The sequence below is a fragment of the Phaenicophaeus curvirostris genome, chromosome 3 (assembly GCF_032191515.1).
Source record: "Phaenicophaeus curvirostris isolate KB17595 chromosome 3, BPBGC_Pcur_1.0, whole genome shotgun sequence".
Lineage (NCBI taxonomy): Eukaryota > Metazoa > Chordata > Aves > Cuculiformes > Cuculidae > Phaenicophaeus > Phaenicophaeus curvirostris.
The window spans coordinates 37296223-37316105 of NC_091394.1; the positions used below are offsets into that span (position 1 = coordinate 37296223).

General features: G+C 41.4%; 2 protein-coding genes across 3 annotated transcripts in view; one reads left to right on the top strand and one right to left on the bottom strand.

The window, feature by feature from the left end:
• DTNBP1 (dystrobrevin binding protein 1) overlaps window positions 1-12343 on the top strand; it is a 71095-nt gene extending 58752 nt beyond the window's left edge. The window contains exons 8-10 of the mRNA XM_069853690.1: window positions 5340-5495; window positions 7806-7949; window positions 11439-12343. Coding sequence (XP_069709791.1) covers window positions 5340-5495; window positions 7806-7949; window positions 11439-11686 — 548 coding nt within the window. The 3' untranslated portion in view covers window positions 11687-12343. The remainder of the gene's footprint in view (window positions 1-5339; window positions 5496-7805; window positions 7950-11438) is intronic.
• A 1793-nt stretch (window positions 12344-14136) lies between these two features.
• Window positions 14137-19883, bottom strand: part of JARID2 (jumonji and AT-rich interaction domain containing 2) — a 224286-nt gene continuing 218539 nt past the window's right edge. For both annotated transcript variants that reach the window (XM_069853704.1, XM_069853703.1), the window contains exons 16-18: window positions 18493-18676; window positions 16899-17006; window positions 14137-14999 (exon numbers count right to left, since the gene is read on the bottom strand). In XM_069853704.1, the coding sequence (XP_069709805.1) occupies window positions 14823-14999; window positions 16899-17006; window positions 18493-18676 (469 nt within the window). In that variant the 3' untranslated portion in view covers window positions 14137-14822. The remainder of the gene's footprint in view (window positions 15000-16898; window positions 17007-18492; window positions 18677-19883) is intronic.

Here is a 19883-nt window from a genome sequence, read left to right on the forward strand (position 1 = left end):
TGCCTGGCAGCAGGGGAGACTGCAGCATCCTGGGCTCTACCTACAGGAACGGGGCTAGGAGATCAAGTGAAGGGATTATGCTTCGCTGCTCAGCATGTCTACATGCTGTGTCCAGTCTTGGGCCCCCCAGAACAGGAGGAACAGTAAAAACCTGGAGCTGAGTTGAGTGAAGGGCCATTTAAGACTGATGTCTGGAGTGAAAGCAGAAATCCCTGTGAATGCTTGCATACATTTTATGGTCTGGTTGAATGAGTCTACAAAAAACATATGAACTGTAGAGGGTGGAAAAAAGGAGCATTTAACCTAAGCTTGAGGTTTTGTGTTAACTCTGTGTCTTTTCCTCTTTAGAACTGATACATTTATGGAGTCTAGTTCACGTAAGAACCATAAAGTAGGGTAATGAATTAATTGAAGGAAAGTACCACAGTATGAAAGCACCAAAAAGCCATCCATTTTGGCAACTTGACATCTTTCACGTGAGGAATGTGTTAGCAATCTAAGCAACCAATGTTTTCAGTTGCTGATTATTTTTTCTTTTTTTAGTCATTCTAATCTGTTTTATTTGTCGCCATACTTATTCAGGAAATCTGTTGTGCATAACTGGAAAATGTTTAGATTAAAGTACAAAACAGCCACTTATTTCGTTGGTTGGATAGAAACTGTAGCTACTGCAGCAGAATTGTAATTTGTAGGAAGTGTCAGGCAAGCATATGGATGATACCAGAAAATGGTGTCCTTTTTACTTGAGGTATATAGTTATAATCTATTCTAATTTGTTCCTTTGGAATTTGGATTCTTCTAGTGTCTAGTTTAAACACTTAAGATACTGGCCTGGAGCGGGGGAGAGAGTGTTTCACAGAAAGAGAGTTCATTCGTAAATAAAAATTATAAAGTCATTAAGAAATCATCTATCTTGGGGTCCTGGCATTAATAAATAAATCTTGTAATAGGAGTATAGTGTCTGGTTAGCACAGCTTTTGGCTGCAGAAGGATATGAGAAATGTAAATTAAGATGTGAAAACATGGATGTTGTACAAATAATAAAATTGTACTTGTAGTCTTGACTTGATATTTAAGTCTTTGGCCTTTTTGCACAGCTATATGGAGATTTTTTTTCCCCAGAAAATATGTTGAGGAGGGCACACCTATAGGGGAAAAAAATCAGTGGACTGAGGACTACATGTTGGGCACCGGTTTTTTTTACAGTTTTTAATTATTCTTTTTAATTTGCTTTCTCCTATTGACCTTTAAGAGCATAGGGCAGTCCTTTAAATGACTGGGATTAGCTGGTACAGCTTTCCAGGTCCCATTAGCAGATATAGGCAGGATCCACAGGGACAGAAGCTGATGCTGACTATAGCTTTTTCTCCTGCTGATGTGTTTGGAGAAGCAGTCACCCCCTGAAACTTCCTGATAAATCCTCACCTGGCTGGAGGAGTCAGGGGCAGCTCAGTGTCTCAGAAGGGTTGCACGTATCCAGAGGCTCCTTCAGGCAGGGCTGACTGGAGAAGAGGAGGCTGGGGGGAGACCTCATTGCTCTCTACAACTACCTAAAAGGAGGTTGCAGAGAGGCGGGTGCTGGTTTCTTCTCCCAAGTGATAGGTGGTAGGACAAAAGGAAGTGGCCTCATGCTGCATCAGGGGAAGTTTAGATTGGACACTAGGAAAATTTTTCTTCACAGAAAGGGTTCTCAAGCACTGGCAGAGGCTGCCCAGGGAAGTGGTTGAGTCACCATCCCTGGAAGTGTTTAAAAGGCAGGTAGATGAGGTGCCTGGATTCATGATTTAGTAGTGGACAGGTACGGTCTGTGATGATCTCTAAGGTCTTTTCCAACTTAATGATTCTGTGATTCTATGACTGTTCCAGGTTAGAACTGACTTCCATGCTTCAGTGGCTGCATAGTGGGTGTGATGAGCAGCTATACCAGGTCAAAATGCAGGTGGCTTGTGAGGAGGAGTGCAAGTGTTGATCAGAAGTGTTGGAGAAAATGAGGTTTTGTTGGAAGTGGAAGTTTTGTGAACAAGTGCTGCCTCTCTGCTTGGGCTTCGGAGGAGCAAGTGGTTGAGTTGTACTGGAGCTGCGAGGGAGGAGAGCTGTGGGTTGGCCATGGGTCTGTGCTGGGGATGGTACAGAAGGCTGTACGTCAGCCCTTGAGTTTCCAGTTTTTAAGAAATATTTTGCCTGCTTTTAATTCTGTTCTCTTGAGAATCATAGCTGGTGCAGAACTGAAGTTATGTTTGGGTTATGATAGCAGCTCCTGTAGGTCTGCACCTAACTGTGAGTTAGCATTTGCTGTGTAGTCTGTCTGTCTTTTTTTCTTTGCACAGCAGCGTGATTGCAAAATGGGTCCAGTTATTAGTTCAAAGGTACAATTTTATGGTGAGAGGAAAAACGCAATAGTACTTTAAGTGTGTTAGGTCTGTAGGAATTTGTGTGTGGACATGAACAGCGTAGGAGAGTAGATAGCTGATACTTTTGTCTGTCTTGGAACTCCTTTTGTACTGTCTATTCAGTGTTTTGTAAATGTATAAAACTACACTTGGATTATGGACAATGTAATCTGTAAAAAGTAACGGTACACTCTTTTTCTTGTCGTTTTGGTTTGACCCTTGGCTTCATTGAGCCATCCTTAGCATTTCTGAAGACAAACAGAAACCCCACATGTAGCAGTTTGGTTTTGCTTAGCCAAGCAACTTCAGTTACACCTGGCAGAGCGTGAAATCCTGCAGCAAGGTCTTGATGTTAACTCTCTGTAACTGGCTTTGGCAAACAAGCCTATGACAACTCTTCAGCTCATGTACTCTGAGTGGCTTCAGAATACATCAGCACAGACAATGGGCAGCTGTAACCATTTAGCTTTGCACAGTGACAATTTCAATAGTTAACAGGACATTTTACGCAAAATAAAAAAAAAAACACAGAGGGGGCAGTGCTAATAAAGAAGTTGTCTCGGTCTCATATGTTGTTTGGATACTGTCTCTGTTCTGGGGTTAAAAATATCGCGAAGTACCAATATAGAGTGCAAAGCTGTCAGAATGTTTTATGAGAAAGACAGGAAATTTCTGTTGTCAGCAAGGGCCACTGGCTTTTATTATTACGTTCGAATAGCATTTCTGCATCATATACAATGTTATTAATAACTGCTCATCATTTAGGGTTGTGGAAGAGGAGTTGCTCCAAGGAACGTAAGTCATCAATCACCACAGTGTAATTGTTAATAAAGATAGGTTGACTTAAAGGAAAGTATTTTCCTTATTATATGCTGACATTTTACTTCTAAAAGCTGCTTTAAGAAAAAATAGTTTGCCTTATTTTCTGATGTTTTAATGGATGTTTGTTGTGTCAGTGCTGTTCTATGGTTTCTTTTGGCAACTACCAAAACTCAGTTGCCACTGTATATGATCTGTGACATTGATGCAGACAACAGAGTAAATTACTGCTCTCTGATGTTTCAGTTGGGTCTAATAAATGCTGAATGAGTTTTGGATAATAATCTACATAATGGTAAATGCTTTTAATGAATTCCTTATCATTAACATAACATTTTCCTTGGAAGACTGACATAATGCTTGTCCTATGAAAACCTTATGCTCTTTCAGCATTTATCCCTTTGGATGCCATACTCGAGCTGTGTCGGTCTGGTGTGTGTAAGCTTGGACATTTTTTACCCAGCAGTATTTATTGGAGCATCCACTAACGAGTAGAACATCCCAGACCAGCAGTTCTTCTCGATGCTCTCATCCTCTCCATCAGCAGCTCATCTAGCAAATTGTTGGGTTTTGTTTTTTGGGTTTTTTTTATTGTAAGTAGAGAGCTCATGAGAGCAGTTGAGAAAAATGAACAGAGAACTCTGAGAGGAAGGGTTCCAGTTTATATATTCCTCAAAAAAAAAAAAAAGCATTTTTCTTCTGAAACATATTTTAATAGTGCTCTGGGTAGAGTTATTACTCCAATAGCTACCACATCTTTTTATTTTAGATGATGTTATTCACTAAACAGCATGATTCTTTTCTCTGTACATCCTCTAGCCAGTCAGCAACTCCAGTAGAGCAAAACAGGAGGGAAGAAGGAGCTCTAATGATGTTCAATCTAATAATTCTTTTGCTGTAGGAAGAAAGAGGAGCTGCTGGAGACCCAGCAGAGATACGTATAAGCAAATGCAGTTGTCACTGTATGTCTGTACAAGCTGGCCCTTCCTGCTTGGTGTCTTATTAGTAATTCATGGCAGTTTGCTCTGCTTTTTTGGTGTCAGTATGATCATCTTCTGACACGTTGTTTGCTGCTGTATGCAGAGAAGACCCTGTATATTGATATTAATGACTGTGTGGTGTTATTGAAAACAGCACTGTTTGCCCACCTCTTGTCAACTCAGACTGCCTTCGCAGCTTCAGAGGGTACATTGCCTGCACTATATGTAGGGTATTCTTCAAAGTATTTTTCCAGTCTGTCTGGGGTCTGACAAAACCAGGATTTCACACGCATGTCCACAGGCACAAATATATAAGTATGTGTATTTATATGTATATACGTATAAACATACATACACGTATATATTTCCACTTGTATTGTGGTGGAAGTGCGCTGCAACTTTCAAATTAAAAATATTACTTTTGTGTGAATTATCATAGAATCATAAAATAGTTAGGGTTGGAAGGGACATTAAGGAACATCCAGTTCCAACCCCGCTGTGATGGGCAGGGACACCTCCCACTAGATCTGTCTGCCCAAGGCCCCATCCAACCTGACCTCCAGGGATGGGGCAACCTGTGCCAGTGCATCACCACCCTCATTGTGAAGAAATTCCTCCTTATATCTGGTCTGAATCTGCCCCTCTCCAGTTTAGACCCGTTGCCCCTTGTCCTGTCACTACAAGCCTTTGTAAACAGTCCCTCCCCAGCTTTCTTGTAGCCTTTTCAGGTACTGGAAGGTCACTATAAGGTCTCCTCAGAGCCTTCTCTTCTTCAGGCTGAACAGCCCCGACTCTGTCAGCCTGTCAAAGGTATGTACGATAGCAGAAGCGTCATTACCTGACAGCTTTTTTTGGCAGATTTCTGAACTCCTGGTTATTGACAGACGGTGCTTTCTGGTGCGGCCGTTGATACAGATCAAGAAATCTGCATCTTGCCTCAAGATAAACAGTGAATGTGAAGTTTACTCTGGCTAATGCAGTATTTTTATCCTGTCAGTTGCACAGCACAGAAGACTTCTTTTATAACAGCCTCTGTTAACAGTCTGTAGTAACAGTCTATCAGTATTGAACTGGTTCAGTCACTTTTAAATGCTGTGAGTCAGAGGGGTATACATGCAATATTTGATTTGTTTGGTTTTTTTATGCTCAGCTGAGCTAGATGCTGAACATGCACAGAAGGTTTTGGATATGGAGCACACCCAGCAGATGAAGCTAAAGGAACGTCAGAAGTTCTTTGAAGAAGCCTTCCAACAGGATATGGAGCAATACCTTTCTACAGGATACTTGCAGATAGCAGAGAGGCGAGGCAAGTTTTAAGATATCTTCTGTGTAATCCACAAACTCACAATTTGGAGAACATTGTTGAAGGATTGGAATTGGCAATGGTTTTAATGCTTACAGCTGATGAATTGCAGTGTTTAGTTTCTTCCTTGGTGGAACTGAAACTTCAGATATGCTCCTTGAACAAACTTTGTGTTCCAGAGGACTTAGACATCTTAGAAAATCTATCAGACTCTCTGCTCGTTGTCTTAAGTACATCTGGAACAGCACTTTTCTCTGCAGCTGAAGAGTGCATCCATATCTACATAGATATACGTATCTACGTAGATATGGATAGAGCTGACCACTGAAGTTCCCAAAACCTGGGATTGTCACCTGGCAGGAGATACCCCAGAAAAATTTTAAATGTGCAGATGAAAGCTTGGTGTTGTATTTCAAAACATTTCCCAGGCGGTAGCAATTTCCATGGTCCATGTAACGGAGTATGGGCTCTCTCCTTATTATGAGGTGACTCAAATCTGGCATCTCCTGTGTAGCTAAAGCAGAAGAATGTTGTAGTCTGTAGACAATTCTGTGTGGTAGGTATCCATTTGTTGGGCCAAAATGCAAGGATTGTAGGACCTGAAAGAAAGCAAGTGGCAGGTACATCACTTACGGCAGGAAAAAATCTGGAGATTCTGTCCCTGCTCCAAGACCTGCTCTGCTATAACTTGTAATGTCAGAGTGAGGAATACAATCCAAGATTTCATTTCTCTGCATGAGTGCTAAAAGCACTCATCTGCAAGATGCTCTAGATTGGTTGTCAGGACAGTCTTCTGAGAAGTGGGATACGTAAGTCTATATTCACAGAATCATAGAATCACCAGGTTGGAAGAGACCCACTGGATCATTGAGTCCAACCCAACTGCCCGCTGAGAAAGTGCTGGTGCAGTTCCCAAGGAGTTTTGAGCTCCTTTTCCCCTTGAAGTTGGACTGTAATTGGGGCAAGATGTCCTCTCCAAGGTGGGCTGACAGCAGAGCCAAGTAACAAACACTGGAAAAGGGGAGTTTATGGGGAGCTCCTCCGGGCTCTCGAGGCCCCCCCAGACTGATGTTGCACCCACACACACACACGTAAGGCCCCCACAGCAAGGACAGGACTCCGAGCCTCCGAAATTTGACTCATTCTCTGGCTTCCCAGACTGGAGCCACACGTGGAACAAACCTCTCATGACGGGGCCTCCCACGCCTGATCTAGGAAGGAATTGAGTTTGGGTCTCCTGCTTTTTTTACACATATATATATGTATAGTCTACTTAGACTAAAAGTGGACATTGTAACTGGCTGCTAGTGGGCATGTGCCCTGTTAGCCCTGTTAGAGGGTTAGGGCACCCAACTTTCTGAACTTCAGCCTTGCAGTATAATGCAGAACACATAAATATCAAAGAAACTGTTTTAATGAAATATTTGATCCTGCAGAACATATAAAACTACAGAGCTGTAGTATATTTGGAAAAAAAACCCCAATCAAATTACAGGATATCATCTCAGTTCACGTATGAAGGCTTTTAGTAGTGTAATTGTTAATTTTAGGTAAACCATTGAACTGTTCATTGTAATACTTGATATACCTGTAGCACCTGTGTTTAAATCTAAGTACCCCTAAGCTTACTTGTTCTGTGTTTGCATATTTAATTGTTCAAGGAAGAAGAAAGATGCTTATCCAAGTTTTCATCCAAGTATTTAATTCCCTTGCAGGCCCTCAGCATTATGTTGACAATAATAAGTAATATGCTTGAGTAATTAATAACATGAAATGCCCATGCTGAGAGAAGGTATTGGGCATCAGCCTGGGTTTTACATACTACTGTCATTTATTAGGCTAATGAAATGAGGAAGAAGAATGGCTGCTTTCTGCTAACATTAGTCCTTATTTCTGAATTTCCACATCCCTTGTATATTGATGTTTAGTGGTGGTGTGCTTAAATGTGTTTGCTTTTCTCTGAAAAGACTTTTAGTGGAGAGAAATTGAAAGGAGTGTTGCAAAATGGAAAGTTTTAGTCTTAGCCCCTGAGACCCAGCCTTGCATATTTCTGCCAATGCTATTGCTATAAATATTGTTGCTAAAAATGTTTTGTTTTGTAAAAAAAACTCTAATGGACATGAGTTACACAACAAAGACTGCACAGGCTGCTCTTGGGTTTGGGCTGAGATTGCTTCTGAGCAGCTCCTGTGGGTGTGCTCCTTCCATATCCAATTAAATTATTACTACTGCTTACAATTATTGCAGCTACTGAAGCTTTTATAGGTAATAACACCATGTAGTCAGTTTTCTCTTTGCACTCTTTTTACACAGAGCCGATTGGAAGTATGTCTTCCATGGAGGTCAACGTGGACATGTTGGAACAGATGGACCTAATGGATATGTCTGACCAAGAAGCACTTGATGTCTTTTTAAACTCAGGAGGCGAAGACAATAATATGCTTTCTCCTATGCTGGGTATGGTACTAGTAATGACAGCGTGCTTAGAGACATAGCGATAAAGCACTAGAATTGCTTACACTTACCATGGATGCTGTTACCTCATAAAAAATGACAGTTCACGTAAACCAAGTATTTTTCACTGGTGGTTTTCAAAAAATATTAACATTTGGTTGCAGTACAAGAGAGCTTGCTGCAGAACTCCTTTATTTCTGGACTGTCTATTTTCATCTGGCTACTACAGCTTCGTGTTGTGTTTGTCACGGTATGGATAGGGAGCTGTTACAATCTGCTTTTAAGATGTGTTTTTCTCTGTATGAAGTTAATCGAGGGCATTTTAACAAAACTCAACAGGAATTTTGTGGTAGTTAGATTTTTAAGACTGCTTTCTTAGAGTCTGTTCAGAATTTTGGCATTTTGAAGTAAATTTGGACCAGATGTACAGTGCGAGATCTTCAGTAAGAGAGATTCAGAGACGTGGTTCAACTTAGCAGTCCATATGTATGAAATATGACATTGTCCTGGAAGTCTCTAAATAGTGATTCTGATACTGCAGCTTGTTCATGTAGCCTTCTTACTTGCTAGTGATGTTAAATTGGATTAAATTAATCTTAATCCAGAATTTTGTTTACGTGTTCTGATGAACAAAACCAGATCCATGTTTTGGCAAGTTGCAGCTTGATGAGGGATCTGCCTAAAGCAGGGAGTTAGCAACACTGGATGCTTTATCCACCAGGAAAGTGTGCTCTCTTAACTAAAACCTTATTTTGGTACTAAAATGCTTTTTCCCAAAAGAGCCAAAGTAAGTTTTCTTGGTGGAGATGATGAAGCTCCTTTAAATATGCTTAGAATTCATTTGAAAATACAGGTTAAAATATTTTATAACAGTACTTAACAGTGCAGGAAGGGTTCTACTTTAAATCCTATCCTATATTTTGGGATAAATAAAGAAAAAAGTTAATAATGTCCTCGGGTAATTTTATTTTTCCCTATGTAAAGGTGATTAAAAGGTTATTATTACCAGCTGTGAACACGACAAGCTTACATAAAGTAGTTAAGGCATGCTTGACTACTAAAGATTTTTGTGTTTTATTGCAACAACTGAATTCAGGTGGCTGGCTTTGGATAGGCATCCAATTCATGCATTATTAACGTTGATCATCGTTTGAGCATGCAAGTAATTACAGAATCTGGGACTGTTTACCCCCTCGCTGTGTCTTTGGCAGATGTCGAATCAAAAGGCTTTGTGTCTTTAACAACAAACAGTGTAACAGGATTATCTAAGGAAGTGTAGAAACTACGCGGTGTGGGTTTTTTTTTCCTAAATAGATTTAAAACTTAAGAGCCTGTGCAAAAAACATGGAATTTATTGTGTGCTGTAACATATTACAGTGCGTATGTACAGATAGTGTATATATATTTATTACACCTGTGCAAATACACTGTAATATAATGTACCAGTGCTGTCATGTTCTAGCACTGTAAGCTTAATGCAAAGGCAGGGTAGGCTTGCAGCAAGACTCCTCTACAGTTACAGGGTCACAGCCTCGGGAATCTGGCTGTTGTTCCAGACCATTCATTTGCCTCTGAGTTAGAAGGGGTGATTTTTGCGCTTGCTTTAAGGATGTGGCACCCTAGTACCAAGCCAAATATGCAGTAGCTTTCATTCTCAGAAAAAAAAATGAGATCGCTTAAAGGTAACTTCATTTTGCTTAGTGGCGAACCAGGTTGGTCAGGGCAAGCCTTGTTTCACAGTTTTACTGAACACAACAGAATACAGGTAAGTCATCCTAATAACTGGTAAAAATGAAAATCAGCTGAGGACATTAAAATGTTTTCAAATTTGTCTTGCTGCAAACGTTGCCAGCTTACAGGCCTTGGTTTTGCAACATTTCATGGTAGCCAGTAAGTAACCAAAAAATTTACTCAGCTCTGTGACTCCAGAAAACTCCTCCCCAATGTGTGTTGTAAAAGTTAATCTAATGTGGGCTGGCATGCACGACATAAAGACAGATGACATTGAAAACTCTTTCTAGCATCACCCATGTTCTGTATATATTGCTGTGCCGCCTGAGGAAGCAACTGAGTAGCTCTGCTGGGCATCCCGGACTGACACAAGCGGTGGGAGTGCCAGCGTGTTTCTAGCCCAAGCAGGGGGGTCAGCTCTCAAGAGCTGTAGAAGTTAGACCAGGTATTTATGAACTCGTGTTGTGAATGGAGATTGGAGGAGAGCAAGTTTCACTCTGCAGTTCCTGGATCCCAGAGAGGCTAAAACAATGTCATGTACAGGGCTACTTGCTGTCCAAAGTTCAGGTCCAGAATTTAAGGCTGCAGCTGGTTGGGTGCTTGCGTGGCAGTGTCTCATACCAGCAGCTTCTGTTGCCTCCAGATGCTGTTACGACTGTCATCTTGTTAAAATTGAACTCAGATCCTTGGTAAGGCCATGGGCACCAGCCACAGGGCTGTGTAGCGTTACCAGCTCTGCAAACAGCCCTAGGAGAGGTGAGGTGTAGTGATCAGCTCATTTTCCTCCAACCCCCTTGAAATATTTGTTTGGTTTTATATAAAATCCAAGAGGATTTTTAAGAGCCATTTGTCACTAAGGCCACACAGAGCTGCAGCTGGGTGCCCTGGCAGTGGAGAAACACTTGTCAGGTAGAGAAGGAAAAAAGGGCTTTATTTGGCAGATCACATAGAAAGAGATGTTTCCCCAATTTTTACTTCTTATTTATTGGTAGGAAGCGTCCACAGAAGGGGATCTAAGATCATTTTGTAATCTGAACTCTCAAACACCATTACACTGAGCTTGCTTAGAAGTCTTTTTGCATAGGATATGAAGGAAGCAGAGTCTCAAAACCCCCTTCCTGAGCACTTGAGCTGTGATACGGCTTTACCAGAGGAAAGCTTTCATGCTGTGGGCAAGAATTTGTTTTGCTTCTGCATCTTGCTTTTTAGTCAAAACTGGAGATTACCATTATTGCTCATGTCCCGGTTATTATATTTTTTTTAATTCCACTCAGGTTCATTATTTGTGATGTTCTGTTGGACAGAGTTTGTTTGGAGGATTTTCCTATTGGTAATGATCTTCAGCACACGCTGAAGGGGACTTTACCAAAGTCAGAATCGGTTAGGAGGATTAAGTAATCTTGACTTACAGGCAGACTGGACATCAGCTACGTCTCATCACAGTCCAGATATTCGTGCACTCTGATCTTATTTGATCTTGAACATTAGCAGGTCTAGAGCAAACAAGATGCACGGACCCTCAGAAACAGATTAAAACCCGCCTGCAGCTCATATTTGAGCTCAACTTCAGAGAAGCCAAACAAGGCAGCTTTGTGTTTTGGGAGGGACTTTTTTATGGTATTTTGCAAAAGAAGCAAAACCGCCTGAATGCGACTTATTGACCAACACTGAGCTCGGTTAATGCGCTGCCTTCTCAACTCCCTTGCTGAGCCACAGCTTGATTACTTTTTTCTTTCTTGTTGTTCTTTTCCCTACTATAAGGGCCTGACCCTAACACCTACGTGAATGAGATCAGTCTTCAGGTTCCAAGCCAGTCTGAATTACGACAGAAACTGTCTTCGCTGTCATCGACTTGCACCGACTCTGCCAGCCAAGATGCAAGCGAAGGGGAGTCTCCGGTTGTTCAGTCTGATGAAGAGGAAGTTCAAGTGGACACTGTCCTTGCTGCTGAAACTGAAAGAAAGGGCGCTTCAGATGTTAGTGATGAAAGTGACTCTCAAACTATTTGAATCTTAAGACCATATCCTTTAAGAATGACTTCTGAATGAGTGAACACGTGAATGAAGAGCTTGCCTGAGTAACGATTTGCTAACTGAGCAGAACAGCCAGATCTTTTTACTTAGTCATTACAGCCTTTTTACAAAATTGTCAGTCATGTGGAGGTGGGTTTTTAAACAAAAAAATGCCTAAAGCACACACACTTTAACAGTAGTCTTGGGGCTCAGGGGAGCAGGAAAACTTTTGTATATACTATGTATAAGAGAATTAAAGGGGAAGGATACAAGACTTTCACCACTAACCTTGAAATGGCTGATTGGAAATACTTAAGACTCAATGTGTAATACTGAACCCAAATTGTTCCTTGCATGCGTTTTCAGCTGCTGAAATGGAAGATTCAGGAACCAAACCAAAACGAAAAGTTATTTTCTACTCTTTACTACCTACTGTCTGCCTACTGCCTTTGTCTACTAACGCAGCAGTGTCTACTCTCTCACACTTCTTATTCAGGACCAACTTAGTTATTATAGGTGTTAAGGAAAAGAAAAAAAGAAACTGAAAAGGAGGAGAGATGCACATTGAAATGTTACACTCCTCATGGAGCAGATATCTTAGCATTGTATAAACGTACTCCTCTTTCGAGATAAAATAAAGTATTTCTATCCCAACCATGTCTTTTACTTGATTACCCAGATATTTCATCCATGACAGTAAACAGAGGAGACTAATTGAGAAAGAAATGGTTATTTATACTGAGCACCAGTGTAATTTAGTTTTCCATGGTAACATCTGTTTGACTACACTGATGCAAGCCAGCTGTGTAAGGGAAATAAACCCAAATGAATTCTAAATTAAGTGCATACATTTTATAAACCTTAGAACTTGTAGTCATCATCATCATCTTTCTGCCATATTTTTTTTCTGCAGTCATTTTTCTCTCTAAACTTGAGGTCTGAACATATCTAACACCTGTTTCTTGTCAAGTCTCATGCTCTGTTTGCAGGGTTCTGCTCTCCTTTGAGAAGACTCCTGGCTCCTGCTCTTCATGCACGGAGGGAAGGAATGTAATCAGAACCAGCGTAAGTAAAAGGATGAGCTGTGATGCAGAGATCCCTTCCAAAGACCTGCCCTGACAAAGCTAATAGTTGGGAATGAAGCATCTCCTGCCACCAGCCAGCTGGGGAGCAGCCAGTTTCCCTAAATATTCACTCTATCTCCTCGTAGCTGGCAAAGTGTTTCCTGATCCCTCTTGGGAAAATGACAGCTAGAAACTCTCTGCCTACAATTAGATATTTACTATTTAGCAAGGCGTATGTTGAAAGAAATGGTTCTTGAAGGAGCTTACTTTACTCACTCACTTTCCAGAAGACAGACAAAATGTCCAAAAAAGTTTGTTTTTATTAAACCTTGTAGTACAAACCTGGAAAGTAAACAAAAAACTGGCAATAAACAACATGAAGTCTTTCCTTACAAGGAAAGAGAGCAGAGCAGCGCTAATAAATTAAATGTCAAACTGTAAGCCATAGTCAGAAGTTTACTGTCAAGAGGGAAAAGTACACAGCAAGGCCATAAAAACCAGACAACCACATTTGAAAAACACTTGACTCTGTTTATGTTATTGTTAAATATTCCAAAACAGTTCAGTCTTCTGCAACAACAACCAACAAATTGTATTATAGGACTTTCCTGACAGTCACCACTGGCAAGCTCAGTGCAATATGGGTAGCTACGGTATTGTTGAATTCAATTACGAAACAAAACAGTTTGTGAAAACATTTTCCCTTTTTTATTCCACACATACTGTACACACAACCAGAAAAGGGCAACAGCTACTCCATTATTATTTTTTGTTGTTGTTCAGTGATGTAAGCAGCACTTATAAATGTTACAAGAAAAACCCTGTAAGCATCCAATCCAACCGATGAAGAAAGTGAAACGTAAGGCTTTTCTTCATCTTGTCTCCTCGCCATCCCTCCCCCCACCCCAAGAAAAGGCTCAAGTATTTAAAAAAATTTACAGGCATATGTACAAAAGGTGTGATTTTTTTTTTGTTTTGTTTTGTTACAACATGAAGAGAAAAAAAAAATAGACAAGATGAAAGCAAATGCATTTTCACATTCAAAAGAAATACGCAGACCTGCTAGTGGCTCTAAATGTGATCACATAATGAAACAAACTCAAAACAAAAATTAATGCTTGACTGTGTAAAGGTGTGAAAAAAAAAACAGCAGTGGAATGGAAATGGAATGTTAGAAAGATTGCACGTCTATGACAAAGAAGCACTTATGGCTTCGATCACTTTTTTTTTCTTTTTTCTTTTTTTTTTTCGCAAAGGATGCTATTGAAGGGTTTTTGATAAAGTAGCCAACAGCACCAAAAAATAACAGAATGGATTTCCTAATGAAATCAGGCACAGTTTTCCCTCACGTGACTCCTCAAGGCAGGCAGTCTTTTTTCCTCCTTTTTTTTTTCTTTTTTTTAAAATTTTTATTTTTTTCCCCTCAAAACAGATGCATAGTGATGTGCTGGTAAAAGAGAACATACTCCAAATCTCCTCCTTTTGCCTACGGTTAGGAAACAAAGTCCATCTTCAGCTGCCATAACCTCTCAAAGAAAGTGTGTATTCTCCAATTTAAAAAATTACAAAACTCATCTTGCTGTGACAGAATAAAAGACAGCCAAAGTAAAGCAATTTCTTTCAAGTTTTTGTCTCCTATCCCTTTTCTCTCTAGAAAAATCTGCTCACATGACTGGAGAACAAATTAGAAAACACATCAAACTTTAACCTATCCAAAAAATGGGTTAAAAGCCTTTTTTTTTTTCACAGTTACCAAAAAGGCTTTTTATTTTTTTCAGCCATAGGGACAATACAAATTTCATATTTTATCAGCCCCTTGCCGGTTTTAAAACAGTGAACATACGGCAGTTTAAAAAAATCAGACTCCTATCTCTATCTATTCTAAGTACAAAAAAAAATTCATCAGTTTAATGCTAAAACAAAATTAGTCCTCTAAAACCAGAAGAAAATCTTCTTTAGAGCTAGTGCAAAGACAGCTTGTATTCTACAGCAAGTACTCCAAACTATGGTATAATAATTACAAAAAATATATATAAATTGACAAAATGAGAGTGTTGGCATCTTCAGGATTAACTTGAAGCACTTTTGGATGAACTGGAGGATGAAAGCCTAGATGATGGCACGTCCACCGTCGCTCTCTTACGAGGTCCTCTTTTTGGTGTAGGCTTGCTGATACAGTTCTCAATGCTGCCATTCTTACCAGATACTTTTCCACAGATTTGATTGACTAGACTGATTATTTGTTCCTGTTCAGGAAGTGGGAAAAACAACACAAGTTAGCATCTGCTCTCTTTCTCTGTTCATGGACAGGGATGCAGTGCTGCCTTTTGGACTGAAAGCAGCCACTGCCCTTCCTGAAGCTTCCCCCTCCAAACTGGATGGCAGTACTAGAGCTGGCTTAACTCTAAGCAAGAATAAAGAAGCTGGGCTATAAGGCAACAGCACCAGGGTCAGAAATGTTCTTCAGACACAATTTAAAACCCACAGCTGAACAAAGGTGCAAATGCCATAAATTTAAATCCACAGTAACACAGCTTATAATATAGTATTTGCCAAATATTTCTTTAAAATTGAAGAAAAAGATTCCACTTTTTCCTTGTTGTCACTGGTTGCAGGATGCTCCTTTCATTTAATGCTCTGTAGGATCTCTGTGTGCCCAGGTGCACGGAGAAAGCTGCCTTGCTGCCAGGCAGAAAAAGGGTCCCTGGCGCTATGACAAGCAAGAGACAGGAGTCCTTGAACTGCACATCAATGTGCTTCAGCTACAACTTCACTCCTAATTCCATTACATTGCAGGATTTGATGAAGTTTGGGGAGTGTGGGTGAGATTTTTCTGAACTGGCTGTCGTCTCCTAGTGAGAATGTCTATTTTTGTGCCAAGTTGAGACAGCCTCTTAATTGAAGTCTCCCTAAGAATCAAGTAGATCTACCCAGTGGCATTTTACATGCCGGTTCTCTCTCCCCATTCACAGCCTTCAAAACCAGTTCTGTAGTAATAACCAGGTGTGCAGTCAGGCTCTTTCAGAAATGGAGAAACTTAGTGACGGCCTATTTACATTTCAAAACAATCATCATCAGCAGCCAGTACTAAATGGGAGGGTTTTCTTGCCTTTCCCAATGCAGCCTAAAAGATCTACTTTGTAATTAGAAATCCTAGCAAAAAGTAGTTATTGCATGTGATTCTGCTGGAAAGAGTGGCATTGAAAACCTCAACAGAATTAACAGCTCTGTGAAAATACAGGATGTTAGGGGCTGAATAATCTCAAGAATAAGAGAAACACTAGAAAATCTCAGAATAGTTTCTTGAAATTCTTCAGCGTTTATCACATTACAAAGGTAGCTTCACTCCTGTCTGGGCTTCTTAGCTTGCCCTTGTTTCTGCCTACAGTACCTGATGCCAGAATAGAGGCTACAATTAAAAATGAACAAAGCAGTGAGAGCACGATCTGCTCAAGGCTTAGCTTTGCCCTTTGGGGGTTTTCCCCATTCTTCTATGGGCATACAGCCACTGCTTTGCTATCCGCCCTTGGGCTGACAGTGAAATGCCACCCCCTCTTGTTCCCCACCCCACACTGACTGTCCACAAACAGCAAACGAGACACGTGAAGAGGCATTACTTGACTGCACGGCAGTGGAGCATTAGCTCAGAACCCAGGCACAGTCCTAAATCACCAACCTGAGTTTTCTGATTATTCATTGTCACATTGAGCTATTCAGTCATTACTGAGCCTCTCACCTATGAGGACTCGACAAATTTGCCTTGCAGAAGGTTCAGGCTGGACTGGAGTAAGAACTTCCAGTTACCAACAGAAAGAACTTACCCTAAAGCACAAAAGGTGTCATAAATTAACCAGTCAAAGCGTGGCCTCATGTTCTACAGCATCTCAAAGCATGAAATGGCTTCTCTGGTCTCTTAACACATGTTCATGCAGTTTACGCGTTGGGTTTCACCTTTATGATCATGTTTCCCTCTGTTTTTTTTTACTTAGCTCATAATAAAGTGCCTTCTTCCCACACACAAAAAAAACCCCAAACCAGCAAAGTGCAGTCTCCTGGGGTCTCAGTGGGACAAAGGCAGAGCTAAGTCTACTCCCAAGCTTTCAGTATCCAAGCTCACCGCCACCACCAAGCTGTCTTGTACAGACCTCATCATAGCGGTACATCATTTTCAGTCCCCGACAAGACTTCTGTTTTTCCACATGCCGCAGGGCACACTCCAAGCAGAAGACAACGTTTTCATTCTCCTGTACGACCTATAAAAATGCAGAGGGAGGTGGGGAGAGAAGCGCAGTAAGTTCCAAGCTGTAGCCATGTTAGAGAGATGACATTTCCCATTGCAATGCGTGAATTATTAAACCTGTATTTTACTACGGGTTAGTGGAAGAAGGCATAAACATGAAATGTTAGGCATTATTAATGTCTAAGAAGAAGAGAGCACCCATCCCTTTTTGAGTGCTAATGCTGGCAAATACATACCATTTAAAAAGAAAAACAAACCACCAATAGTAATGCAACCAAATCCAAGTGCGTGAAGCTTTATTGGTATCTAATATGTAGCCTAAAGCTTTCCTGAAAGCAGACATTTCCCATTACTTTAAATGCTGTCTTGAATAAGGATAAAATCAGAAGCTTAGCCACAGGATTCTTCAGCTACTGTCTCATTCAGCAGAGGTCACATTTGCTCGGCTGGCTCCCTGCCAAGCCTACGCATCCTGCTTGGAATTTGACAACCAAGTTGACTTTTTGTCCCTTATTACTGTTAAGAATGACAAAGAAAAATCCTTCCCTTGATTACACTTACTCTAGAGCAAGTGGGCCAGAATTAAGAGGGTTGTGTTTTTTAAACAAACTCATTTTAAAGTTACTTCAAACTAGGCCTGCTCAAACATGTCTTAGCTGCTGAGTGGCCTAAAGACATGGATAAGCTCGGCATATTCTATCCTAGGGAGGTAAACAGCTACATCACATATTTTAACATCCTGTTTCCATCAAAAACATAACACACACAACCAAAGAACCCCAAAAGATGACATGAAAAAGGACTGAATGTGGACTCGCATGCACTGTATTACGTTTATTTAAATATCGGATCTTGAAAGTAAGTTGTGGCTTTTTAATAAAACTGCTGTATTTCTAGCTGTTCTGCACACAGCTGAAACCTGAAGGCATCACCACAGTTGTTAGCACACCTTCAAAAGCCAGCAGGCAATTACTTTGAAAAAGAGAGGGAGTTTATGGGCATGACTTCTATTTTTGAACAGACAGGTGGCAGACTCCACATCTTAGCTTGATAGACAGGATACATCTACCCTGCAATCTGGCTTGCAGGGAAACTGTCACAGCAGGGGCTGCAGCTGCAGGCCTGAGATTCAAAGCAGCTATTTTGAGTTGTTAGCTCATCCCAAGAATGGTTCTGCCATGACTTGCTACCCATCAGTAACCTGCAGGTATCAGCGTTACCCTTCCTGGTGCAATGCAGACCTGCTTGTGGGTGTCTGAGTGACTAGTTTATCCCTTCCTCGTGGGGAGAGAAGCCAGCAGACACCAACCACTGTTGTCTGTCACCGCTGCCCGAGGCGATAAGTGTTCTGACACAAACCAAATCAACATCTCCGCTTCTTGTGTGAAACGCGAGAGATGTCTCTGTAGTTCCATGCTGTCTCTCAAATGCTGATAGTCCACTACGGTAGATGAGATCAGGGGGACAGGACCCCAGTGGTAGCAAAGGGTTTTACTCACCATGGAAAGATAGCACAAGTGCTGACAAATCTGACATCTCCTCTCTGACGTTTCTAACTGCAACCACTTTCGAGGCTTTTTCTTTCCATCCATCCCCGTGCTGCTGCTGTCGTGGCTACCGTAGCGTGCTGAAGAATGGAGACCTGCCTCATAAAGCTGCCGCCGCTGCCTCAGCTCCGTGTCCCTGTGAATGTTTTACGCAATTAGACATCGGCATCACCTTGTACCACCACAAAACCATGTACAATCTCCCTTTTACCACCATCATCACTGAAACCTTAGCTCCACACAGCAAAGCCCTGAGTGTCGTTGGGAGGCTGGTGCCATTTCCTACGTGTGCTGGGAGACAACCAGCACCGGAGAAACGCTGCCTAATTGCAAAAGCTACCTCCGTATTCTAACAGCGACCACTGTATCAAGCCAGTGGTTCTCAAACTGCTCCACAGAGAACTGGGGACTGCTGGTCCTGGAGGTCGATGGTTGCTCGGGGCCATGTGGAGAGTCAGGAGGTGTGGCTAACATGACTGTCATTCCTGAAGTTGCCAAAAGCCACCTTGAGGAGGAGGAGCCGATGGTGTCAGGAGTATCAAAGCCACCTTCATCAGGAGGCAGAGATGAACCAAGGACCTGCTGCCGTGAGGTGCTTCAGGCAGGAAAGGGGGAGCAGGGCAAGTGATTTTGCCAAAAGACGAAGATCTCGCTGTACACCCAGGGGAAAAAGAAGGAGATATCAATTAAGAGTAAAAACTAAGCCCTCTAGCCGCCCTTCACCCATGGCGTTTGCAGGGTGGACAGTACTTCCTATGCTGAATTCTAGCATTGGGAGAGCGGGGCGGGTCAGAGCTGTGTGGAAGACAGCGACTGTGGAGTGAGCTGAGCAGATGGAAGGGGAGAATAAAAAATTTCACCACCAGACACAGCTGAAGATGGGTGGAGAGCCAAGCTAAGCAAATGGCATGGGCAAACTGCGCATCTAAGGCAGATCAGGAGAGGAGGCAGCAAAAGACACAGAACAAACAAGCAAAACAAAAGGAAGGAAGAAAAAAATACGGTAGAGCATTCCACTTTGGCTGGTTTTTTTCACGTTTTGTTGTATGGGATTTTGTTTTACATAAGCAGCCACAGGAAGGACTGATATCCTCCAGAGAATTCCAACCTAAGCATGAGAACAAGTTTGAGAACCACTCTGATAGAGGTCGATGTGATGGTCTAACAGCAAGCGCCAACATTTCTGTTTCACCTTTCGCACTTGCAGACTTTTCCTCTTCAAGGGGAAAAAAAAAAAAAGACAAAAAAAGTGCACTTGGAAGTGAATATTCCCACAGGGGAACCCGCTGCAGGTAAAGCAGTCAGCACACCTCTTTGTATTTCTTTCTGAACACTAAAACAAC